The sequence below is a fragment of the Phoca vitulina genome, unplaced genomic scaffold, assembly GCF_004348235.1.
Source record: "Phoca vitulina isolate PV1807 unplaced genomic scaffold, GSC_HSeal_1.0 scaffold14, whole genome shotgun sequence".
NCBI lineage: Eukaryota > Metazoa > Chordata > Mammalia > Carnivora > Phocidae > Phoca > Phoca vitulina.
The window spans coordinates 19,183,062-19,209,692 of record NW_022589717.1 but is presented as its reverse complement, the minus strand read 5'-3'; the positions used below and the strand labels follow the sequence as shown (position 1 = coordinate 19,209,692).

At 36.7% G+C, this 26,631-nt stretch overlaps 1 protein-coding gene across 8 annotated transcripts in view; it reads left to right on the top strand.

The window, feature by feature from the left end:
• The window catches only part of INPP4B (inositol polyphosphate-4-phosphatase type II B), a 797,414-nt gene that overhangs the window by 671,954 nt on the left and 98,829 nt on the right, over positions 1 to 26,631 (top strand). For all 8 annotated transcript variants that reach the window (XM_032412907.1, XM_032412905.1, XM_032412906.1 and 5 more), the window contains 2 exons: positions 6,051 to 6,254; positions 22,262 to 22,421. In XM_032412907.1, coding sequence (XP_032268798.1) covers positions 6,051 to 6,254; positions 22,262 to 22,421 — 364 coding nt within the window. The remainder of the gene's footprint in view (positions 1 to 6,050; positions 6,255 to 22,261; positions 22,422 to 26,631) is intronic.

Sequence of the window (26,631 nt, the reverse complement as noted above, 5' to 3'; positions counted from 1 at the left end):
TGCACCCTGATGTTTATAGCAGCAATGTCCACAATAGCCAAACTATGGAAAGAGCCAAGATGTCCATTGACAGATGAATGGAACAAGAAGAAGTGGTGTATATATATATAATGGAATGAAATCTTGCCATTTGCAACGACGTGGATGGAACTGGAGGGTATTATGCTAAGCAAAATAAGTCAATCAGAGAAAGACATGTATCATATGATCTCATGGATATGAGGAATTCTCAATCTCAGGAAACAAACTGAGGGTTGTTGAAGTGGTGGGGGGTGGGAGGGATGGGGTGGCTGGGTGATAGACATTGGGGAGGGTATGTGCCATGGTGAGTGCTGTGAATTGTGCAAGACTGTTGAATCACAGACCTGTACCTCTGAAACAAATAATACATTATATGTTAAAAAAAAAAGATAGTAGGAAGGGAAAAATGAAGGGGGGAAATCAGAGAAGGAGATGAACCATAAGAGACTATGGACTCTGAGAAACAAACTGAGGGTTCTAGAGGGGATGGGGGTGGGGGGATGGTGATGGGTGATGGGTGATGGGTGATTAGCCTGGTGATGGGTATTAAAGAGGGCATGTATTGAATGGAGCACTGGGTGTTACATGCAAACAATGAATAATGGAACACTACATCAAAAACTAATGATGTAATGTATGGTGATTAACATAACAATAAAATTTTTTTAAAAATGAAAGGCAAGTCATGGACTGAGAGAAAATATTTGTAAAATATTTTCTTACAAAGGACTTACATCAGAATACGTATTCTTTCAACTTAATTATAGGACAAACAACTCAATTAAAATTGGGCAAAAGAATTGAAATGACATTTTACCAGAGAAGATGTATGAATGACAAATAAATACATGTAAAGATGTTCATCATCATTTGTTTTTAGGGAAATGCAAAATTAAACAAAAATGAGATAGTACTAACTACCCACCAGAATAGCTGAAATCAAAAAGGTTCAGCATATGAGAAGTTGGGGAGGATATGGAACAACTGGAACGTTCATGAATCATTTATTGGTACACAATTATTTGTACACTCTGAAAAACAGTTCAGCATCTCATAAAGTTTATATATATATATATTTTTTATATATATTTATATGATCATATATGTATATGATCTAGCCATCCCACTCCTGGTTATTCACCCAAGAGAAAGTCTCTTACATAAGTTGGAAGGTAATTGAGTAAGGAAGGACTGGATACATGCTTGGTGAAGACCATCCTCATAGGAATAGAGAAATTGAGCTAGGACAGTGAATTTGAGTTATTGGACATTATTGGCCATTGCAAAATGTCAGGATTGCTCTTGGGGAAGCTTGCTAAAAAATAAAAATTCTGTTTCAGCAGTTCTGAGCTGGGACTCAGGAATCCAAATGTTAATACTGGTGGCCTTGAAAAACATCCTCTAAAAAGGAGCATTAGCTTAAGAAAAGTAAATCAACCAATAAGGAGACCATGGGAAGTAGCCACATGGAATGTAGAAAGGATCTTAACTGGGACTAGCTGTGGAAATATAAAGTAAGGACTAATCTTTGAAATTACTGAAAAGGTATAACTAGCAGAAATTAATGACTAATATAGAAATAAGTATTGCTGAAGATGATCCAGACATTTTGGCTCTGAGTTGCTGCATAGTGACAGTACCACACAGTTTGAAAAGCTGGGCAGAACACATTTATTAAAAACACTTGAGATCAGGCTGTGACTTCTAACCTTGAAAGACTTTCATATGGAAATAGGTGACAGTGCTGGTTCAGGAGGTGGGTAGAGATGGATTTTAGAGACAGGGGCATAAAGATGATAGTTGACACTATGGAGAAATGCATTATATCACCAGTAGGGAAAAAAATGCTTACAAGAAAGTGGTTTAAGGTCCCTTAGGATCCACTTACCATATTTTAAATGAGCCTGGAACAATGAGTCAACAAAGGAAACTGAACAGATCATTCAAGAAGGAGGAGCATGGAGCATAAATAGAAGAGTGCACTTCACAGTTTACAATGAACTGCCATGAGGGTTTCACAGATAGGCATTGTAATTTTGTGCAAACTAGGGAAAAGTGATTATGTGATTTCACCAAGGTCAAGTGAATAATTTGTATGATCTGCTCAGATGTCAAGTAACTCTCCTGAAGGTTCAGTATTCTTTTCTTTGGGGAATGTTGAACACATATTAATGTACTAATTATAGAGTATAGCACTATTGCCCTATGAAATAATTAAAGCTTATCAATTGTTTAAAAATAACCGGGAGTGCCTGGGTGGCTCAGTCGGTTGAGCAACTGATTCTTGGTTTCTGCTAGGGTCATGACCTCATTGGTCATCAGATCAAGCTGTGCAGGGCTCCCCACTCACTGGGGAGTCTGCTTGAGAGATTCTTTCCCTCTGCCCCTCCCCCCCTCAAATAAATAAATAAATCTCTAAAAAATAAAAATAACCAGACTTATTGTGGTGATAATTTTGCAATATATATAAATGTTGAATCCTTATACTGTACACATGAAACTGATAATATCGTATGTCAGTTATACCTCAATCATAAAAAAGAAATCAAATGGTATCAGATAGGAACCAATGTAGCTGATGAAAACAAATGAAGCTAGTTGGGTGTAAAACAATAGGGAGTAGTAGGGTCCAGAAAAAAAATAAACAGAATTCTTTTTTGCCATGTACATGACCACTACAGTAATGATCACCTGTTTATGGCATTGGCTACTGTATTGCAGGTGGGATTAGGCATAGCTTTGAATTTTTTTCAGTGAAAAATGAGATTCTAAATAGAATGATACTTTGCTTAATTTGTTGAGATCTCTAGTTTAAAAGGGTGGTTTTAAATAAACATATTCCTAACTATTCCTCTGCCATTAATATTTAACCTAGGAAATTCATCCCCAGGAGAAGTAATTTTACTGGTTTTATACTTGCAGATAATTCTGTGTGATACTTTGAAGAATACTTGTATGAGAATATGAATTGGAAAAATGTCAGTAAGGCAAGAAAACATTTCATTTTTAAGATAACATTACTCTCTCTTTTTTAGTATCAAACAAATGAAATGATCTACCTCAGGTTCAGAGCTTATGCTTTTTTTTTTTTTTACTATATTATTAAACTATTTTAAATAAATTGTTTTGCCTACCCTTAGGATAACGTTTAGACAGCCTTTTTGTTTCCTTTATTGCAGTGTGAGCTGAGTCAGAAAAGGAAAAAGGTTTTCAATACTTTGAGTCAACGGGCAGCTCAGAGACATGGTCACATCCTTCTCATGACTTTAACTTCCCTAATATCATCTCAGTTGCAACAACAGCAGCATGCAAATGTATTGGAATTGAGTGATTACATTAATCTCTTCAAGCTCATTAATTTTGACTGTAAAACATCAGGGTCTACATTGGTCTACATTTACTAAGTAGTGCTGGTCAAAAAAATTTGCAGGTCATATGGTTATAGCAATGGAATATTTAGCTATTTTCTAACAAAGTGCAATTCCGTGCAAAGGATCTTGGTGATTCAGAGAGTTTCCAAAGAGTCAAATCAATTTTTCAATATAGACACAAGTGTTCTATAAGATTTTGTGTGTTCATTCAGCTACCCCCCAAGAAAATTCTGGGTTGTAAAATTGCAAGAATATAGTGTATTATCTTTGATGTCTTTGGTGATAAATCAACCCAAATGAGATTTGAATAAATGGAGTGGAATCTCTGTGCATGCATGCAATGGGAAGAAAATGATGGCAATTATAAGAACTGTAGATTTCATTGGGTGTGAATAGATATTCAGCTACATAGTAATTAGGTGACTGTTATGGAGCCTGGAGCTGTAGTAGCAGGAATTCAAAGAAGGCAAGCTGTTTTGCTCCAAAAATAAATCAAAAGAATTTATTGAAACTATCAATAAAGAAATAGTTTAGTTAAGCTGAATGGAAGTAAATTTGCATTTTTAAATATTTAAATTCACATTGATGGATCTATCCATGCTGTATGAAAATTATGTAAATAACATGTTTCCCCATTTTGCTTTAACTATACTGCCTTGTCTGAGTACTGTCTAGCTAAATTTTTCATCAGTATTTTTTTGGTAACTTTCATTCTCATTTTAACACTTCATTGTGAACATCAATTAACACTTCTCTTTGTGCCTTTTCAGTATAAGCTGCCTTTTTCTTTTGTTTTCCTAATTTATTACCAAAATATTTTTCAACCTTTTATTCTTGTATATTCTTTTTTTTTTTTAATATTTCTTGTCTACTTACCTTCAGAGTGCATTCAACATGACCAATAGATTCAAAGAGTATTTAAAAACATCCAGTAAAGTTTAACAGTGAAGATAGTTACATCGGCAATTGTAGACATGAATAAGAGTGGATAGATACCCAAAGCACTCGGGGAGCTTGGAGTGAAGGAAGAAGGGGAAGAAGGACAGAAGCATGCAGGTGATGGTGGGTTGGTAGGTGGTGTGGAGTAAGGGGAAAAGCTACTGAATTTGTTAGAAAACTCAGGTTCTGTTCCATTTGTGTTATCAGTAAGCAGTCTGTTCTAGGACAGGGCACCACCCTTGTTTCTTAATTTCCTATCTGGTTAATGAAGAGGTCTGACTTTAAGGTCTCTTCCAGCTCTAGAACTTCATGATTGATTGCAAAGACTTAACTATGTAAATATAACATAGTCTTATTAAGCAGTTGTTTTGCATGGGGTTTAGCTGGTTTTCTTTTAATTGCTGACACTCACAACAGGGTTTTTTTGGGGATAATTTAGTAACCATTAGTTAGACGTGCCATTGTTGACTGCACATCGAGAATGAGCCAATAAAGGATTACCTTGAGTTACAGCGATGGTGAAGTCAGCATTACATCCAAGTGTCTCGTTAAATGGGGATGGCATCAACTATTATTCAAAATAATGCGTTGAGTTAAAGGGCTCCTTCCTAACAGATTACAAAGTGTGAATGTGTTAACAATATGAGTCAATGTTTGAGTTACTTCTCTACTCTTTGACTGAGTAGATTGTTAGACCACATGCATGTTAAGCGTAGTATAATACAGAAAATCAATTACAGCATCCTCCAGTAGAGTACAGGGTGAAGCTATTAAACATTTCATCAGGAAATTGCAAAGTACTACTGTAAAGTTCTTTATTGTTGGGAAGCCATCATTTCTATAGTACTTACTTGTAAAAATCTACCATGGCAAGTTTCACAGCAGCCTCATTAACACTGAGCATTACTGAAACCATTTGGTGGAGGAGACAGTTTAGGGGGTGATAATAAGGAATAAAAACCAAATATTGTCATGGGAAGACTGCCTGTGCCATCTCTACTGTTAAAATCTACTCATGATGCTAAGAAGAAAAAAAATTTTCTCCCTCTATTTTTAAGATGCATCTTCCTTTTAGACTTTCATTCTGCTTAAAATATAGAATATACATAGTCTCATCACATTTTCTTTTAAGGTGCATTTGGAATTACTTGAAAAGCACAGTAGATGGGGCGCCTGGGTGGCTCAGTCAATTAAGCGGCTGCCTTCGGCTCAGGTCATGATCCCAGAGTCCTGGGATCGAGCCCCACGTCGGGCTCCTTCCTCAGCGGGGAGCCTGCCTCTTCCTCTCCCTCTGCCTGCCACTCCCCCTGCTTGTGCTCTCCCTCTCTCTATCTCTATCAAATAAATAAATAAAATCTTAAAAAAAAAAAAAAGAAAAGCGCAGTAGGTAGATGGTGTTCAAATGATTATCTCTAGTGAAATTCATCTTCAAAGACAGAATTTGGAACTAAAAGAGGGGGGCTGAGGAGACAGCTGGTGTTTAGAGTGCCCGCAGAACCTTAGCATTAACTTTTAGAACAGGAGGACTCAAGGCCTTGGCAGCATCCCAAAATTCAACTATTTTCATTGATTGGTATGAATCATTTTCTCTCTCTGTTGCCTGTACTTTTTCCACCAGGTACACCACTTACGTGCCAACAAATCTGCTGTTGACCTTTCCATAGCTCTGTGCTGGGATGCCTACCACGGTGTTTCTAATCCTTGTCAATTTCTTTCCAGACAGAGCTTTTTGTACATGCCTTCAAGGATCAGCTGGTCAGAAGTGCTCTTTTAGCCCTCTACACTGCCAGACCAGGAGGTGTCCTGAAGAAACCACCATCTCCTAAGAACAGCACAGAGGAGAGCTGTCCCCAGGACCCACCCCCGCCGATGAAAAGGCAGGACTCCATACCACATCATTCAGACTATGATGAGGAAGAGTGGGTAAGTCTCACGCACATCACTTGCCTCCTAATGTTTAGTCCTGAAAAGGAAAGCAAGAAAGATGAGACATCTCTGCTTTTCATCAAAACAAGTAGGGAAGTAGTCATAATACAGACTGTTGGTAAATAGGGCACTTTTTTCCTTGGGGGCAAATTATAAATGTTAGTTTTATTACTGATCACATTCATTTAGCATAAAAATTTATATATATATATATATATATATATATATATATATATATACACACACATATATATATATATTTGGATATATACACACACACACATATATATATCTCCAAAATGTCATAAAAGCAAAAATGCCACAATTACAGGATTCTATAATACTTTTCTGTATTTATTGCCAAGGTATTATAAACCATTAAAATTGTGTTTTTTAGAAAAAGAGTCAGAAAATCACTCATAATCCACTACTTGTTGCAAATATTTTCTTGTTGCAATCTAGTGTTTCAGTTCTAGACATACTTCAAGAAGTATTAGCATTTCAGTGGCAGTGGATATAGAGATCTCTTAAATCCTTCTTGTTCATGATTCTATTACTTAAAAGAAGATGTTGTTCCAGGTGCTCTAAAATTGGCAAAAGGATGGCTACATAAAAGCATCTGAAAAAACAGCTAGTAAAGGTAAAACATAAACACACACACACACACACACACACACACACACACACACCCCCAAGAAGAAGCCACCATGGTAATAAGAACTCTAGTTGGATAAAGGGGAACAGTGTTATTCCTGAATAAACACATATTGATTATCCAGGAACCATTCAAAGTATGCACACATCACACACAGAGAAGGAAACTTTTTACTGTATCATGAGTTTAACCAAGAAAATCGTATTCTAGCCATATAGATGGTAAATAGTTAATGATTACTTTTTTCTGCCACCCTAGAATTTAAGAGCGTTTGGAGAGTAAATTATTTGAAAGGCCCAGCTCTCTCAAAAAAATTTGCTATCTGAAGGGCTGGGAAGTGATGCCTGCTCTTTGTTTTGATAAAATTTCTATCACAGGAAAGACAGAGCTGGGTTCCAAGAGGTAAATGCTGAATAAGTATTTGTTGCTGCTGATTAAGATTACATTTCTCCCACTGAAGCGTTTTCAAAAGAGCAAATCTAATATTTCTCCCCTTTACCTTCACCTTCTTCAATTTATTCACAGCTCCAAGGCGTATGTACCTCTTAACCTCTCTGAAGTTCAATTTTCTCAACTATAAAGTGAAAATAACAGCCCCTGTTCTGTTTAGCTCTTCAGGTGGTCACGAGATAAATGACTTACCTGTGCAATAAGGGCCCCATTACCTGGAAAGGCCTAGGCAAATGCTTTGTATTAATTTAGTATTATTCCTATACGTTGTCTTTTTTAAGATGCATACATTAAATAGTCTTATGATGGGGATTAATACTATCCCTTGAGGTAAATGGGGAGACTGGATCTAGCATAAAATGTGTATTGGGAATTTTAAAGAGTTTGAGTAGGTATAGAAAATAACTTGTATTTCATTTAATTAAACATACAATGTTAACCTTGTGACAAATAATTTCCATTTTTATGTTAAATGAAGTGAGGATTTTGAAATTGGGTATCTTTTGTTTTGATCATTTTCACCTCGTGGTCATGTAAATCCTCCCCCACACCTTGCTGCTTTCCTGTTGCTCAAAAGTGTCCCTCTTCTGCCCTCCCTCCTTATTTCCTTTTCTTTAGATAATTTTTGAGACCTTCTATATTGTAGGTGCTCCAAATGGGAAGGTTAAGTGACACTAGATCCTTAGGGTCTAGAAGTCAGAGTCTCATAGTGGATAAAACATGTTAGCAAATAGTTACACAATGTTGTGACCAAGGTTGGAGAGTGCCAGGTGGTAGAAAATAGGCTCTGCTAATATGACTTCCACTCAAGATTGTATGTACAGACGCTTTCATGAGGGGAAGAGAAGGAAGAGCGTGAGAGATGGGCGGTGGGCTGGCAAGGTTTTTGTGGTGAGCCGTTCTGTGTTCCTGCGCATCTGCTCTGCCTGGGTCACTGTGCCCCATGCTGGAGACAGAAAGAAACACCCGGGGGCGCAAGGGACTCCACGGCCTGTTCAGGGTTCTAGAAAGACAAGTGACAACTGCAGAGCAACTTGGGGTTGTACGTGGGATAAAGCTGGCAGCAGGCTGGTGGTCATGTGGATTCCCAGAAGTAAAATTCTTTTTTTTTTTTAAAGATTTTATTTATTTATTTGACAGAGAGAGACACAGCGAGAGAGGGAACACAAGCAGGGGGAGTGGGAGAGGGAGAAGCAGGCTTCCCGCCGAGCAGGGAGCCCGATGTGGGGCTCGATCCCAGGACCCTGGGATCATGACCTGAGCCGAAGGCAGACGCTTAACGACTGAGCCACCCAGGCGCCCCGCAGAAGTAAAATTCTTAAGACGTAGAAGGGAATAGAAAGTTAACCCTTCAAGAAAGAGAATGACTTTCAGACAGGCACACAGCAGCTGACACAGAAGGAGAGAGTGTGTGTGTGTGTGTGTGTGTGTGTGATTATTATCATTAGTTGTTTCTTTGTCTTGCTTCAAAGATGGTGAAAACTGAGCATGTTTATACTCCAAAAACTATTTGAGAAGCAGATAGGTGATGACTGGTAGAGTGAGGCCCTTTCTCCGGAGAGAGGAGATGATTCTAGCACACAGGTAGAGCAGTCCTGGGCAAAGTGGGCTTATCTGCTGAGACTGCAGGGAGACTGTAAAGATCAGCTTCACTTTTGGGAGGCTGGGTGAGGCTGGATGGCTTCTTTCATGTTTGTTTAAAATATTTTCCCAGTTGTATTGAGATACAACTGACATATAACACTGTATTAGTTTAAGGGGTACATGATAATGATTTGGGAAATCATTACCACAATAAATTTAATTAACATACATCACCTCACATAGTTGAATTATTTTTCTATGAGAACCTTTATCATCTATTCTCTTCACAACTTTAAATATACAATACAGTGTTGTGGTGACTGTAGTCATTACCTCCCATGACTTATTATCTTATAACTGCAAGTTCATACCTTTTGACCCCCTTCACCTATTTATCCCAACTCCTACCCTCAGCTCTGACAACCATCAGTGTGTTCTCTCTTTCTATGAGTTTGTTTTTTCTTTGTTTGTTTTTAGATTCCATATATAAATGAGGTCATACAGTATTTGTCTTTCCCCATCTGACTCATGTTCACTGAGCTTAATGCCTTCAGGGTCCATCCATGTTGTTGCAAATGGCAGGATTTCTTTCTTTTTATGGCTGAATGATACTCCACATATATACCACATTTTCTGTGTCCATTCTTCTGTCAGTATATACTCAGGTTGCTTCCATATCTTGGTTATTGTAAATAATGCTGCAATGAATATGAGGGTGCGGATACCTCCTTGAGATCGTGATTTCATCTCCTTCAGGCATATACATACTTAAAAGTGGAATTGCTGGATCATATGGCTGTTCTATGTTTAGTTTTTTGAGGAACCTCCACACTGTTTTTCAGTGTGTTTCTGCACCAGTTTACATTCCCACAACAGTACATAGGATTCTCTTTTTTCCACATCCACATCAGCATTTGTTATCTCTTGTCTTTTTGTTGATAACCATTCTAACAGGTATGAGGTGATATCTCATTTTACTTTGGATTTGTATTTCCCTGATGATGAGTGATGTTGAGCACTTTGCCATGTACCTGTTGGCTATTGTTGTGTCTTCTTTGGAAAGATGTCTATTCACTTCCTCTGGCCACTTTTTAAATTTTTTTCCATTGAGTTGTATGAGTTCTTAATGTAGTTTGGATATTAACCTGAGTGCTTTATTTTATCCTTAAAATAGAGTTCTGTGCAAAGAGAAGGGGAAGAGGAGAATAGGCTGAGGAGAGGGGTAAAAGTTTCAAATAGGCACCAAAGAAAATAGGTAGAGGCCCTTACTAGCAACATTTGGAAAAATTAGGAAGAATCCTGGTCCTCGTGAAGGACCAGTCAAGGTTGCAGTAGGAGTCTGTGTGGTTATTAGTTTACCCTTTATTATTCTTTTGGGAATACTTTCCTAGTCTTGACACTAGGAAAAAGTCATACTGATTTGTTCTTCCAATTGATGCGGAAGGGTCCTGTGAGTTTCTCAGCTGTTTTGGTTTCCTTCACAGGCAAAAGGGTAGGATAATAATAAAGATCTGCATCTCCCTCTTTATCTTCTTTCATATTATTTCTGAATTTCCTCCAGAACCCGCTGTTGCTAGAAGGTATGAATGCAAGGAAAATCCTTCCCACTCAGAAAAGTTGCTTCTCTCTCCTCCTAATATAATTTGACTCTGTGTACAAATGTAACTAACTTTGATTGTTACATAACATTCTAATTGATTTTCCATAGCAGCCACTTTCTACTAAAAAGATACCTTGGTTAAAAGATAGAAATCCCTTACTTAAAAAAAAATTTACCAAAGTCATAACCATTTAACGTTATTTTCAAAGCTTTATCTAACTTTGAAAAGTTGAGTGAATCCAAAGAAAATGTAGCTAATTGAAAATGCCTTTAGGGCGCCTGGGTGGCTCAGTTGGTTAAGCAACTGCCTTTGGCTTAGGTCATGATCCTGGAGTCCCGGAATCGAGTCCCACATCCGGCTCCCTGCTCAGCGGGAGGTCTGCTTCTCCCTCTGACCCTCTTCCCTCCCGTGCTCTCTGTCTCTCATTCTCTCTCTCTCAAATAAATAAAATCTTTAAAAAAAAAGAAAGAAAGAAAATGCCTTTAGAGACAGTGCTATTAAATGAATTGGAAACATAACTTTGTGTACCACTTTTCTTAGTTAATTAGGTGTTAGAAAAGTTTCAGCACTGATCACATGTTTAATCAACTTTCTGAAATAATTCAGTGTTTTAAGTTAATTTAGTTAGGTTTCTGTGGTATATGAAAGTATTCTCTGATCATTTAAGTTGGTTTAGATTTGCACATAAGATTACAGTAGCTCCATTTAAAAAAGACATTATTTGTTTTATTTAATGTCTTACAATGATTGTAGTTTTAACAATCACTTACCTTGAACAACTATCTTTAGCCTCTTATAATAAATGTTGGAAAGTAAATATATACTTGTAAATTACTCTTGAATTCTGCTCTGTTCATATAAAAACCTTTCTCTTTGAGGTTAAGAGAAAGAATTTCTATTAATTCTAAATCAGTGTGAGGCTGTTCTCTTTTCAACATGTTTTGTTGGCAAAATTGATGACATATGAATCTGGATAATAATTATCTAGTCAATATGGAAGAGATTGAAAGTAAAATGATCATTGACAAAAAAAAGTGTCTGTTATTTGCTGAATTTTACTTACTAAATGATTGAATGCTTTAAAGATTTATTTTCCTGAAAATTAGTAAACAATCAAACCCAAAGGAATGTTGGGATTTTATGACAATCTGTGCAAAGAAATAAACTAATATAACATTCTTCATCTTTTAGCTGGTAAAAATGACATATTGCTTTTCTTTCTCTTTATCTCTACAACAGATGCTTCTAGCAGCTGGGATTCCAAGATTAGTTTGTCCAAAATATGAAAGCATGTCATCCAACTAAAGTATTAAGTTGACCCAGTTTTTGTGGCTTCCAGTAATTATACTATTCTCTAGAACACTGTGATTTAACTTCAACATTACTACACTGATGGGTTCGAGGCTAAATCTGGCTACCCTCATTCAAAAATTGTTAAAAAAAAAAAAAAAGATAAACTTCTGATCCTTTATATTCTGATCCATTCCAACAGAGAGCAGAAGTAGGAAAACTATTCTTATTAGTTAGTCATATCCCAAACCCATTTTTTCAGTTGAACTAAATTTCTATAGCAGGCAGCATTTCACCCTCCAAACTACCCAATTAATTCCCTTCTTTGTTTGTAAATGTAAATCAAATTTTAAATTTTATTTCCATGCTTAAACTTGGGTAACATTTGCTATGACTTCTTATGGTAAAATGTGTTCATGACACATAAGCACAATAGATGATCCACATTAATCTATAATAAATTTTCAATAATTTTATAGGTTATAGAAGCCAAAGCATAAATTTATAGTAATATTTATGTCAGACATCCTGTTAACAAAGTCATATATAACCTGAAAAAAATTGTGGTTTCTCTGTAACTCGGTATTCCCGAAGATTGCTTTTTGCAATGAGATTTACATAAACCACTTTCTGGCATGTTCTTTACCAACATCTCACATTCCATTTTGTACTACAACTTTCTCTAATAATGTCTAGAACAAATATGAATGCTTAAGCTACACAAGAGTATTGATAGAACTATTTATATTGCCATAATTGGTAACCATAAGCATACGTAGTTGCAAAATATTACTATTGAAGGCAAAACATATTTAGCCAGCCAGATACCTCCACGGGCAATCTGAAATGATCTCTATTCTCAACGTCACTTGCCATCTTCTGTCTCCATCTTAGACCTTGTCTCTAGGGAAAATAGTTCAGGCTGTGCATAATGCAGAGGTACCTATGCAAATTAATAATTCAAAGAGATCTTGTTTAGTTCTCTGACTGGCTAGAATTATTTTATGTGAAACCATTGACCTGATCTTAATAGGAAGGGAATAAATCTGATTTTTTAGAGGTAATTAATTCTTATAGACAACTAGATACTAACTTATGATTTAACTTTTCTAAAGCAACACCTTATATCTTAGTTATCTGAATGAATAAAATTTCCACTAAATTATGGCCATTTACTTCCAAATTTTATGTTATAGATAGAGATGTATGTCATATATATATATATATATGCATTCAACTCTAAAACATTTTGTATAATAAAGCATTATTCTTACATCTTGTGATCATACAGCCTCATGAATACTGAATTATAATCATTTGTTTATGTATCTGTTTATTCCATGTGTTCATGATCTTTATAAGCTCCTAAAGGGCAAAGTCCGCATCATGATCACTGCTGTATCCCCACAGTTAGCAGGCCATCTGCACAGAAAAGGGACTCATTTTTTATTTGTAGAATAAATTAATGGCTGTGAAATTTGCCCTCAAATTATTCTTGTTTACCTTCTTATTTTGAAACATGGAATATTCAACCTTAATATGACTCTGCACTATGTCGGGTGCCTTTTCCCTTACTAGAATTCATGAATTATTCTGGGGATTTTGTTTTTCTCTTCTAGTCGAAAGTACCCAGCTATATACCTCTCTCCTTAGTGCATATCTCCTAGTGTCATAATCAACTTGAGAGGTGACTATTCAAGTCCTCTTCCAGTATCTCCAAACATAGAAAGCAGTAAAATTCAAGATGGATACAGAACATCAGAGATAACCAAAGAACATGATGAAGAACATAGAACATGATGAGTTAAGGCCTTCAAAAGCTTCCAGAAACCCAGCGGTGGCAATTTTAATTGTATTTGATTATTCATGTGCTGATTACAAAGGTCCTAGTTACACAGAAATTTTAGATGCTACCCAGCAAATATGATTGGAAATGACTATTTTCCCCTTTCCCAGCTTTTTCTTTTTCATCCCTAATCATACATAATAAGGTTGTCTGGTTTTGTTAATCTTATAATGAGGAGGGGCTATTGGAAGCATCCGCTCACCCCATCAGCAAGGGCAGGTAAAGACAGGGAGTATTAGGCTAGTTGTTCCCTATGTGGCAACTGAAATGTGTTCTATCATCTGTTTGCTTGATGGATGGGAAACATCCCTGAACTTCTCCGGTCCATTTCACTCAGGAGAAATGTGCTTGGAATACTTATCCAATATTAAAGTCCACGAAAGGTGATTAAGCAAAGTTCATGACTGTCCATTAAAATGCACAAATGTTCTATTAAAGAAAAGAAACCCCAAATGAGATCTTTATGTGCATCCATATTCATGAAATCCTGACAATTTCTAGATTTTCCCACATGAAGTTAATACATTCACCTTCAGTTCCCTGTTTTACAGCACCTAATACAGTGTTTTATACACACTAGTTCAATGTATTTTTCAGAGTTAATGTAGGAATAAATGAATAAATGGATTTGCTGAATCAGCAGTTCATCTTCCAACTCAAACTAGTGTTTTTAACAGAGATATTTTATTTTTATTAATGTAATGGTGATTTTCCTGTGGTTTCATATTGAATACCATCATCTCCCTTGGATTCTTTATTGACTCTTACAATGCCTGATTCAACATCAGATATTTTAATTTGCCTGTATATAATGAATATGCAAACTTGAATGAATATACACACATACTTTAGAAATTTATGATTACATTCAAATCAAGTGCTCTTAAACTTTAGTACATTCCTGTGTGAATAGTGAGTCATTATTTTCTATATAGAAATTTTTGAATCTCCGTACTTTAATGAATAGTTAAAAAAAGTGCTGAGCAGGGCACCTACATGGCTCAGTCAGTTAAGCATTCGACTCTTGATTTTGGTTCAGGTAATGATCTCAGGGTCGTGAGATCGAGCCCCACATTGGGCTCCCCACTGGGCATGGAGTCTTCTTAAGATTTTCTTTTTCCATCTACACCTCCCCACCCCACTCATGCTCGCTCTCTCTCTCTTTCAAACATAAATAATTAAAAAGAAATGCTGACATATATATAGGCAGACTGTTGGCTTGATATATCAGGGTACATTCCGTTAAAAAAAAATCAATCCTGGAAATTGATTAAATGCAACACACTAACTGATAATGTCATATAATTCAGCCAGTTGTGCAACTGTCTAATGATGTGCAGATAACATCCAATTACCAATTTAAAATTAAAAGCTTTAGTTAATCAGTGGATTTTTTTTGTTAATAAACAAATGCTTTATGTAATGTTTTCACCGAATTGAAAGCATTAGCATGATGTGGCATTTATTAGGTTGAACGCAGTCATTCAGAGTATGAACTTGGTTCTAAATTTAATTTGAAGTTTCATGTGATAATACTTACTACAGTTGTATTTTTTACTTGTAAGTCATAGGTTGGTAAGTCAATCAACAGATGTTAATTAAGCATCAATAGTGTGTAATAATGCTATATTGCTACTTGGGGGAAAGCAAATTAAGTATAAAATATGGATCCTCAAAAGCCATATCATCTAATTCAAGTGAATGGCCAGAACTCATAAAATAAGCAGAGATATGGAAAGATATGGAATCTTTCCCAGATGGAGGTGGTTGTGTGATACACATTAAACATGTCGAAAATATTCAGAGAGAAGTTATATGAAGGTTGGAGAGGATGAAGAAATCATCCCTTCCTTCCTTCTTTCTGATTCATTCATTCACTCATTGGATTCATTCTTTTATTTATCTATTACTGATGAGTACCAGGACCTGAGAATAAGAGGATTAATTAATAATAGTCATTGCCCTCATAGAGCCCACTGTTAAGCAGAGAGAATAGAATGAACCATTCTTGGAGATGATGAGATTTGAGTGGGTGAGAATTTGGATTGATGGAAGGTGAGAGAAGGTATTCTAAGCATGTGTCAAGATAGAAATATTAGTTCCTCCAAGATTTCCTTCGTATCTTTGATGTTGAGCACTGAGCAAGCTTGTAGCAGATGCCCAGAAAGTATATGTTGAGCTAATTAATAGCATGTATCTAGGACAGCAAGGAGATTGACCTGGGGAAGTTTTCATTTTGAAGATTAACGAGAAATAAGGAGAATTATGTAGGTCAACACAACTGCAGACGTGCCTCCGGGCTGAGAGAAGAATGGATACTTGCTGCAGTAGAAAGCCTGCTTTTGATCAGAGGAGTGATGATCTGAGTATGGTGATGGATAAGGTGAACGTGCACTCATGTGTAGACCTGATCCTGTGATAGTTGATTGTATGGGTCTGGCCAAGAGCCAAACCAGGAGAATATGAAGTCTACTAGAGAAACAGTAGCTGACTAGCTGAATCCACTTCTATGACTAAGAACTGAATTTCAGGGTGAGGCCAGCAGTGTGGTTATCAGGAAACAAAGGTCAGGGATTTTTTACATGGGTAATTAGGTGAAGTTAAGCAGGAGGATCAATAGGAAGCAAAGGTTGGGGAATCTCCCTTAATTCTGATGGATATCACATGTCTGGCTATTTTTAATGCACACGATGTGTATGGCTATATGCGTGTGTGCAGGTGTGTGTGTGTGTGTGTGTGTGTGTGTGTGTGTGTACTACCTACTGTGGGCCATACATGTGCCAGTTTGTGCCACAGAGTATTTTAAGTGCAACTCCTTTTACCCCACAGTCTGGTAAAGTAAGGATTTAGAGAGAAGACCCAGCAAGCTATTGAAAGAGAGAAGGTTTGCAGTGTTGAGGAATGAGGCCAGTCGAGTACCACTTGCTCTCAGTCAACTCAAGGATAAACTGAAGCTTCTCTTTGAATATGCCATTGGCCATATTATTTCACTGGCCCGTTCTAATCAAAGTCCTCAAAAATTGGTAATGACAAGTGGGAAATTGTACATAGAGATATAGGTAAAACAAAGCTACTTTGGACCCCCATTTCAGCTCTCAGTCTGTCTTCACATTCTTGCTGATGGAAAATTGGCTCCAGAAAAATTGACCAGTTAAGCATTGCTGAGCTTTTTTTTAATTTTTATTTTTTTAAGTTAACTGCAGATCCAGAGGAGTCAGGATTTTTTTCCATGGCACCAATCTCATACAAGGGTGGCATGCAGAGTAAGCACCATGTCCCCTGCCCTCATGGCTCACTTTGCGAGGTGCAAAGTCCCCCTGACTACTCACTGGCATGTCCATTAAATCTGTGCATCTGTTGCCATGGGCTTGACCTGCACGTAGCTTAGGTCCTAACCCCAAAATAAATAAGGACCAAAATCAGCACCTGACTCAGAATGGAATAAATATTGCTACTAGTTCCCCGTTGACCTTGTGCCCCCATTGCCGAGAAATAGTTTACAGCCCTTCACCTCCAAGAAGATGGATTGTCTAAAGGCTCCATTAAGGTCAAGGACACCAGTTAGGCTCCATTTAATAAAGGTTAGACTGTAACCCACCAATTTTCCATTACTTACTTCAGCAGGAGACATAGCAGGATAATGGCTGCTATTTATGGGGGGGGGGGGAAAGGCCCAGCAAGATGTTCTTCTGATACGTTGTTGTTTTAGTTTGGTTTTGGTTTTGGTTTTGATTTATTTTGTTTTGTTTTGAAACCTCGCAAGTGGCTGTGGAGCTAAGCAGGATCTAGAGTAGTATCCCTGACCTGAAAAGGGGAAGGATGGAAGCACCGTGGACTATAGCCACATTCTTATGCTTCCACTGTCTTCACCCCACTGACCAGCCTCTTTTCTTCGTGGGAGCAATCTGAAACATATTGTGTGATCTTAGTAGGGAGAAAATGGAGTAGGCCCCAGCCATACTAGCAATCTAAGCAAAAAGAAGCTTCTACATGGACTGTCCTTATGAGTGAAAATTATCAGAATTAGAATGCATTTTCGATGATCATTTTCCTTTGTGTGAATGCTTTCACAGAGATATTATGGAAAGTGGTTTGTTTAGGAGAGAAATCAGATATGTAAGGTTTCCCTTCAAGAATATTGCCTATCCATTTTTAGCATCTTAATTTCAAAATGATGATTTTGCTAAGAACAATGAATAATTCTCTCCTAGAAATTGAGTTACCTTTCCTGCCTATAACCCACTCCCGGCCACATGAACAGATTCGGGGTTTTGAAGCTGACGCTGTCCTCTGTGTATGTGAGTCACTTACGTCCTTTGACCCAAGTTCAGTGACCTTTCAGCTGAGTGATTGTTCTGTCCTTGATTGTATGACCCTCTTGATTTCAAACTTAAGGGTACAGTGTGACCAGACTTTTTTCAGAGTCATCCTTAGTGATTTGCCATTGGACTCATTTTCAAGTCTCAGATAACTGACACCTACTCTTGTTCATGTAAAGTGACACACGCCTCTGTGTGATCCTTCCTGTGGCTCCTTTTCCTGACCTTCCTCTGTCTAGCTTGTCCCCAGAGTTCTAGTAATCTCACAAAGAAGAATTCCTACTGTGTGCCACAATTCTGTGGGAGATCCTAGGGGAAGAATCAAGTCTTTGAAACCAAATAGGATTTCTAATTTAGTTATACCCATTTTCATGTGGAATGTTATTCAATATCTCTTACCTTAAGTCTCCTCGCCTCTAAAGACTGAGTCCATAATGTTCATCTTATGTGGTGATTTTGAAGGTAGATTAGCTAATTTCATATAGCAGGTGAATATAAATAGCAGCTCTCAATCTGCCTCTGGGTCGGAGTCATGTCTGTTCTCCTCTCTCCTCTACTCCATTTCTCTCTCTCTGCCTTTCCTCCAGGCCCTGTGCAGTGTAGTGAAGACACAGCCCTCAAACAACTCATAGACTAGTATGAGAGACAGCAATGCAAATGGATGACTTTAATCTACTTTGTAGATGCCATAAAGCAAAAAGAAGCAGTGACTAGCAAAACTCAGCATTCTCTCCCCACCAGCTAGGCAGGATCTCCTCTCCAAAAGATAAAGACCAGCTTGAGTCCGCTTGGGGTCTCCTGCTGAGTGTGTCTTCAATAAAAAAATTTGATTATGTAAGAATTATGTTATTTGTTTTGCATAAGAAACTGCTCAATTTCTCACCCCCAACAAACATCCTCCTAGCTTGTGTGTCTTCTAAGTATTTAATGACTTAAATGTTCTTCTACTGTTTGCCACCTAACCTCTTACCGTATGGTTGTTGGTCTCATCCAATGAACATACTTCACTCTGCATCTCATGTCAATAAAGTTCTCTCTAACTGGCTGCAAAGATTACTTTTTCTGTGAGTATAATCCTATAGTCCAAAGTATCTTATAAAGGAAGAACAATATATAGGAGTAGAATGTAAAATTATCCTTTTATGTATTCTTATATTCTGGCCCTTGGAGATGTAATTAAGAGAAATTGGTTAACCCCTTATATTACTTTCTATAAGAAAGGCAGCATGCAATACTACTTGATTTTTGATCAGAATATAAGGTTCCTCTCAACATGGGCAACAAGAAGAGAGTTGAAAATTTATCTCACGTATAAAGCTAATCTGGAAAATTAAGAATAATCCTCTACCCTTTTTTTTTTCCCCTCAATAACAGAGTTTATTCCCAGTGTTAGCTGGAGAGTTACTTCATTTTTCCATTCAACAACTTTAAAGATGTAGTTGCTGGTGGAAATTAAGCCATATTCAGAATAGGGGCCAGTAAGTTTGTTACTGTGGTCTGAAATGTAAGCTCCTCACCAAATCCCAATACGAGTGATGTCAGGACCTCAGTTTGCTTACCTTTCCCCATGTTTCATCCCAGAAGTGAGCTTTGTTAGGTCTCCTGGGTCATACCTCAGAGGTACCTCCACCTTATTTTCTCAGAGAACAGGCAGGGCATAAAGCAATTTATGGATGTGATTGGTGTCTTAGTTTCCCTTAGAAGGGAAGGACTTTTAATTTTTTGGTGGAAGAAATCTGCCTTTAAGGGAAACATTTTTATGATTATTTATGATTAATAGCATATTTCACACCCAGGATTATAAGGTGATAAAAAGCAAGTTTGATTCATTTAGGAAAACCAGTAAGAATAGGATGTGATTTTGCCAAATTGTAATAATTTTCCAAGCACTTTCATAGAAACTATGTTATTTGACTCCCACTGCAGCACGGTGAGGTAAGAGGGCGTTCTAAACTGTAGATGAACCAACTGTGACTCCCCAGAAATGAGGCGGTTTTCCCAAGTTAGCATGTCATGTAGGTGGACCTCGAACTTAACTTTTTAAACTTTGAATGTTCTACTATTCCCCCTCTGCTGTAGTATGCATATCTGTACACTCCCATATCTGTTCGTTACATTATTCAACTAATTTAGTCTTTATAAGACAACCATCCAATAATCTAAACTCAACTATAGTTCTTTCTTCCTAGATTTATCTTACCCAAAATTAGTTTCTTTGTTTATAAACTAGCAAAATTAACTTGGATAAAAATATGCTTTTGGGTAAAAATGTATTAGCTACTAAAAAAGTACTATAATTGAGTATGATCTTTGCATTAAGTGCTACTCCAGATAGCTCTGAAATAGCTCTATTACAGAGAAAGATGCAAGAAAAGCACCATAAATCCATTTGGTTCTTATGTGATACATAAGATACACCTAACATGTGTACTCAGGTCCTTCAGAGAAACAGAAGCAATAAGATCTATATATTTTTTTTAAAGATTTTGTTTATTTATTTGACAGAAAGAGACACAGCGAGAGAGGGAACACAAGCAGGGGCAGAGGCAGAGGGAGAAGCAGGCTTCCCGCGGAGCAGGGAGCCCGATGGGGGGCTTGATCCCAGGACCCTGGGATCATGACCTGAGCCGAGGGCAGACGCTTAACGACTGAGCCACCCAGGCGCCTCTAGATCTATATTATTTATTATAAGGAATTGTCTCACACAATTTTGGAGGCCGAGAAGTTCCAGGATCTGCCATCTGCAAGATCTGCCATCTGCAGGCTGAAGACCCAGGAAAGCTGGTGGTGGAATTCAGTCTGAGTCTAAGGGCCTTAGAACAAAGGAGCCAGTGATGTATATTCCATTCCAAGTCTGAAAGCCTAAGAACCAGGAGTGCTGAGGGCAGAAGATCAATGTCCTGATTCAGTCAATCAGGCAAGAAGGATCACATCTTGACTTCCTCCACATTTTTGTTCTATCAGGCCTTTAATGGATTGAATGATGTTCACCCACATTGAGGAGGACAAACTGCTTTATGAGTCCACTAATTCAAATATTAATTTCATCCATAAACACTCTTACAGACACACTCATAAATAATGTTTAGCCAAATATCTGGAAGTCTTGTGATCCAATCAAGTTGACATATAAAATTAGCCATCACAGTTGGGGAGTCAGTGACTCCATCTAAATGATGTGGAGAGAGGAGCAAAAAGGGAAGCAAGGGATGAGAGGCTACCATAATGATAACTATATTTAAATTTTGTATTAAGAAGTAACAACTTTTATGAATCAAAGAATTCAGTGTCATGAATTGCCCTAAACAAAAATGGATGCTAATCAGAATTGGTAGGTTGAATGACAAAGAGACCCCCTAGTGGTAGGGGTTGCTTCCTAAGAAATAAATCAGCCACAATGACATTAATGGCTGTAGCACATAATATTGAGTAGAAGTTCTCAGATTTAGGTGGTCAGAAGCACCTGAAGAGCTTGTCAAAATTTCAGTGTAGAACGCTTTCTTCCTAGTGGTTCTGACTGACTTAGTAGGAGCCAACAATCTGTATTTTAATTCTCTGGGTCATTCTGTTAGAGGTGATGTGAAGGCCACACTTTAAGAACTTTTGTTACCTAGGGCAGTCAAATTCATAGAGACAGAGAATACAATGATGGTTGCCAGTGGCAGGGGAGAGAAGAGTGGGGAGTTCATTTTGAAAGGGTAAAAGTTTCAGTTTGGGAAGATGAAAAATTCTAGAGAAGGATGGTGGTGATGGTTGTATAATAATGTGAATGTACTTAATGCCCTTGAACCGTACACTTAAAAATGGTTAAATGGTAAACAATGTTATATATGTTACCACAATAAGGAAAAACAAGAATTTTGAGTGCAAATTATAGCTATTCTTTAAAAACATTGGTGTCTCTTTGCTTTCTTGCTAAGTGTTGATAAGGAAAACAGATATGTCCAGTTTAAAATATCATAGGTTGTGTTCCATTGTGGATTAATATTTCACAGTAGTTCATCATTGTTTTATGACTTAGAAAAAATAATGAACTAAATAAAAAATTTATAGCACTTAAATTTTGCTTTATTAAGAGAAAACAGATTTCTTCTTGTATATTCATAGTCTGGCCAAATTAATGGGACTATGAGAATTAATCACTGAGTCTGCATTCTTATGATTGTTCCTCTACCTGCTTCTCTAAAATGGATTTGTCAGATTTTGCCTTATCTCGTGTTTGCAATAAAAATGTGTAGTGATACTCATGCTCTTTTCAGGATAGGGTGTGGGCCAGTGTGGGGAAGAGCCTGAACTGCATTATTGCCATGGTGGATAAACTGATTGAAAGAGATGGTGCTGGTGAAGGCAGTGGTGGCGGCAGCAAAGATGGAGAAAAGGACCCTTCTCTAGTGGACCCCATCATAACTCATCCAAGGGGTAAGGAGTCATTTTTTCCAATCACTGACTGAGTAAACAAAATGAGAAAGTCATGATAAAATGAGATAGAAAAAGAGGAGTCAATAGTGCCTTTGATGAAAGTGCTGATAGCATGCTTTTCCACTGCTCTGGCTTAGATGATAGAAGGCTATTTATCAAATTGCATCTCAGTTGTGTTTTCAGAACTGCTTGCAATGCTCATTTTTTTTTCTTTTGCTACACAAAAACCTTCTTGAAAGAAGAACAGGGTTTTCTTTTAAAGACTCTGACATAGTTTAATCTACTTTGACACATTCCTTCAAATTTTTATTAGGAAGCAAAACAAGCATCTGCTCCTAAAACTCCTAGAAACTTCTAGGGATATCAGGACAGAGTATCTCATAATGGTTCCTGAAAAGAATGCAGTATGATAAAATACTTTTTGCCTTATTCTGGGGAATATTTTTGTGAATTATCTCAAAAACATTAAGAAGGTTTGGTTCCATATAAGAAGAGTATGTTTGTGCATTATTCCCAAGACATATTAGTAAGTCTCGGTTTTCATGGATGCACGTATATACACACACATGGTTACATATGCATGTAGGTGTCTATGTGTGTGTATAGGTAGACACACAGATGCATAGATACTTTCAGAAGTATGGCTTAATCAAATTTTTAACTATGGTTGTGTCCCATAAATGGCTTTTTTGTCATTTTTTTTTGTTAATTTGATTAATTTTGATGAAAAAACCCAGACAAATATCTGCATTTCTTTATGATGGTAAGAACTGCTGTTAAAGTTGTTCCAGCCCTTTTGGTATCTTAAGTGTTTGGAGGGAATAAACAGTGTTGCCCTACTTTCTTCTTCTGAAATCTGCATTTCCTTTTACTTTAAGAAAATGAGTCAGAAGGAAATATGGATACTTATAAAATTAAATTTGTGTTTTCCCAATTTGTTTTCCTGATTTTTCATTACTCACATTTTCATCAGGAGTTTAATTATGTGCAACATCAATCTTTCGTTACTTGATTAACAGTAGAACTATTTCTAAATTATGTTTGTAAACTATGGCTTTCTAAAGTTTTCTTACTGTAGATGGTCCTCATCTTCTACAGTACATTCACATGTGAAAGTTGATACTAATATTCATTATGTTTATACCTACTTGGTTTAACTATATATAGGGATCTTCTTTTTTTAACAATATCAGTTTTATTAGTTAATGGATCTAATGTCAGTTAGATTTTATGTCAGCCCCATAACTTTTACATGAATCAAAGTGAAAGCTCGTCATAACTTATGTCATAAAGAAGTAGTATAGTTCAATTTTCTTTAATTGAACATTTATTGACTATCATCTGTAAGCCAGACACTGTGCTGAGCTCTGGAAAGTGAGGTAAGGAAGCAGAATCCATTTTAGTGGCTTGTTCTGTGCATTGATGGGTTTTCAAGGCATAATGCCTTTTTAGCAGAACTAAGATGAGGGTTACTGAATTTTGCCACATTTGTTTTGATGTTCCCCAAAACTTCTCATTGACAAGAGTTCCAGAATATTTGAAGTTACATATTTTACCTATATCTTGTTTTGTATCAAAAGGTTGGATCTGTGGGATCAAAATTACATTTTAAAAAGTAAAAATATATGGTAGGTAAATATTTGGTAAGATTAGGTGAATCACTTTCATTTGAACGTGAGGCATTGTTTGAATATAGTCTAAAACCAGATAGAAGCTGCTGTCAATGTAGAATTCACAACTAGATGGGCTTTGTGGATGGTTAAAGTCAAATTACAGCATAGTGCCCTCTAAGTGATTTTATTTTCAATTTATGACCCATATTTATTTCATCCATTCTTTTTTATGTTATAAACATTTTCAGGAGATATAACAATTTAAATGTGCAAAATAAAATATATACCTTAGTCTAATAATGATTTAATATCATATTGTCAAATAATTTCAAAGTTAAAGTTTTTGTTAACATTTTACATGTTAGACAATTGTGTGTGGAGTGCATGTTTTGGAGAGGACATTGGTACCTAAAAGAAGATGCATAACACATACAAATAGATGTTTTACAGATGGATCTGTGCTCAGGTATACTTCAAATAGATTATGGATGCTGCATAGTTGGAGTGAGATTGATTAGCTCAATTATTTAATAATAATTTACTTTTATTATGTAATAATATATTAATAAAACAATTATTATGGTTGTTATAGTCTTCTTCTTAAAGTTAGGAAAAAAGCATTTTCGGTTTCTACCCTGACTTTTGTCACATAAAGCAATGCAATAGAGAAATTAATAGTGGTTTCTGGTGCTGATATAAAGCAAACAAATAACCAAAAGTCATGTATTTACCTACACTATCTCCCAAACTATTTCAGATAAAGATATTTGAGATACACATTGACTAATTATATGTACCCCAATTTACCTGTAGTTTTAAATTTTATTAGAAAAAAAATAATAATTTAGAAAATTTGCAAGGAAAAACAAATAGGATTATGTATGATTTTTATTTTTTTATTTCAATCAGACATAAACATTTTTAACATACCCTATGTTTATACACACACACACACACACACACACTGTAGCCAAACTGGAGTACTCCAGTTTGTAAACATAGATGTCCTATAATGATATCCTGCACATCATTATATTATGGATATTTCCTGAGAAGCATTTTCTGGAAATGACATTATAATGACTGTAAACTAATTCGTCAAAAGAGAAATCACTATTTTAGAAATGTAATTATTATAATCTCACTGCAGTTAACACATAACACATCTTTGAATGCTGAAGTCTTCTACTACATCTCCGATGTTTTCCCCTAAGTTTGATTGCTGGAAGTGGAATTATTTTATAAGGAAGAGTTATCCCTTCTCCCACACATGCATTTTTACAGTTATCTATTTAGATCAGTGTGGACTCATGAATACATATGCTATTCTTTAGTTTATAATCTAAGAATTTTATTATAATATTTATTTGAGGCTCAAACTGTTCTGGAGTTAGCCATTAGGAGCTCTTTCAGGTGGGTTTCAGTGGGCCTTCTAACAGGTTGCCCCCCCATAGGCTAGTTACTCCCTTATTTTCTTTCTTACTTACTCCCTTTTTTTTTTTAAAAGATTTTATTTATTTGTCAGAGAGAAAGAGCACAAGCAGGGGGAGCGGCAGAGGGAGAGGGAGAAGCAGACTCCCTGCTGAGCAGGGAGCCTGATGTGGGACTCGATTCCAGAACCCCGGGATCATGACCTGAGCTGAAGGCAGATGCTTAGCCCACTGAGCCACCCAGGTGCCCCTCCCTTCCTTTTTTTACTCACCCCCCTTCCCTCTAGCACAATGAGGTAGACTAGCTTCAGCTATCATTTCCCCTGCCCAAGCCCTAGGTTAAGCCATTTTCCAAAGAACTCTGGTTTCTTCTATTAGGGAATAGTACATAGAAACCAACCAATGGGTAGGAACATTTTGATGTTTTTTTTTTAGCAATAGGTACTCTGACCAGCAGTATCTACAAGTACCCTTTTAACCACAGTCTTCCCAGCCTTAAACATTTACCCTGATTTCATGCCACTTTGTGTGGAAGATATATTGTAATCTGTAATTTATTGTAACTTTTATGTGTATTTTCTTGTAATTTATCTAGTTATTAGTGAAGTTTGACATTATATGACGTAATATTGTATTTCAAAATATTATTTTTTATAATAAAATCCATTTCTTCAGTAGCTCCAGTTTTATCCCCAGCTCATAGCTGGGATGGAAAAACCATTTCATCCTTTTCTTCTTACAATTAATAAATGAGTTGATTCAGTGAATGACTGAGTCATCCAGAATTTATTCAAATGTATGATGTCATAAATGCTGCTATGCATTTGTTAACTACATCATTTATTAGTGATTCTTTCTCTCATGTTATATCAGTTTTATTATTTTTTTCTTTCTATATAAGTTCTGCAATTTTTTTTTTCTAGAGAGAGAGAGTGAGAGTGCAAGTGGGGGAGGAAGGGCAGAAGGAGAAGGAGAGAGAGAATCTTAAGCAGCCTCCATGCCCAGCACGAGCCCTCCTTGGAGCTCAGTCTCACAACCCTGAGATCATGACCCGAGCCAAAATCAGGAGTTGGGCATTTAACTCACTAACAGATTATAATATATTAACAGACACCCAGGCACCCCAAGTCCTGCAAATATTTTTAATCAACTTCTGGAATTTTTATT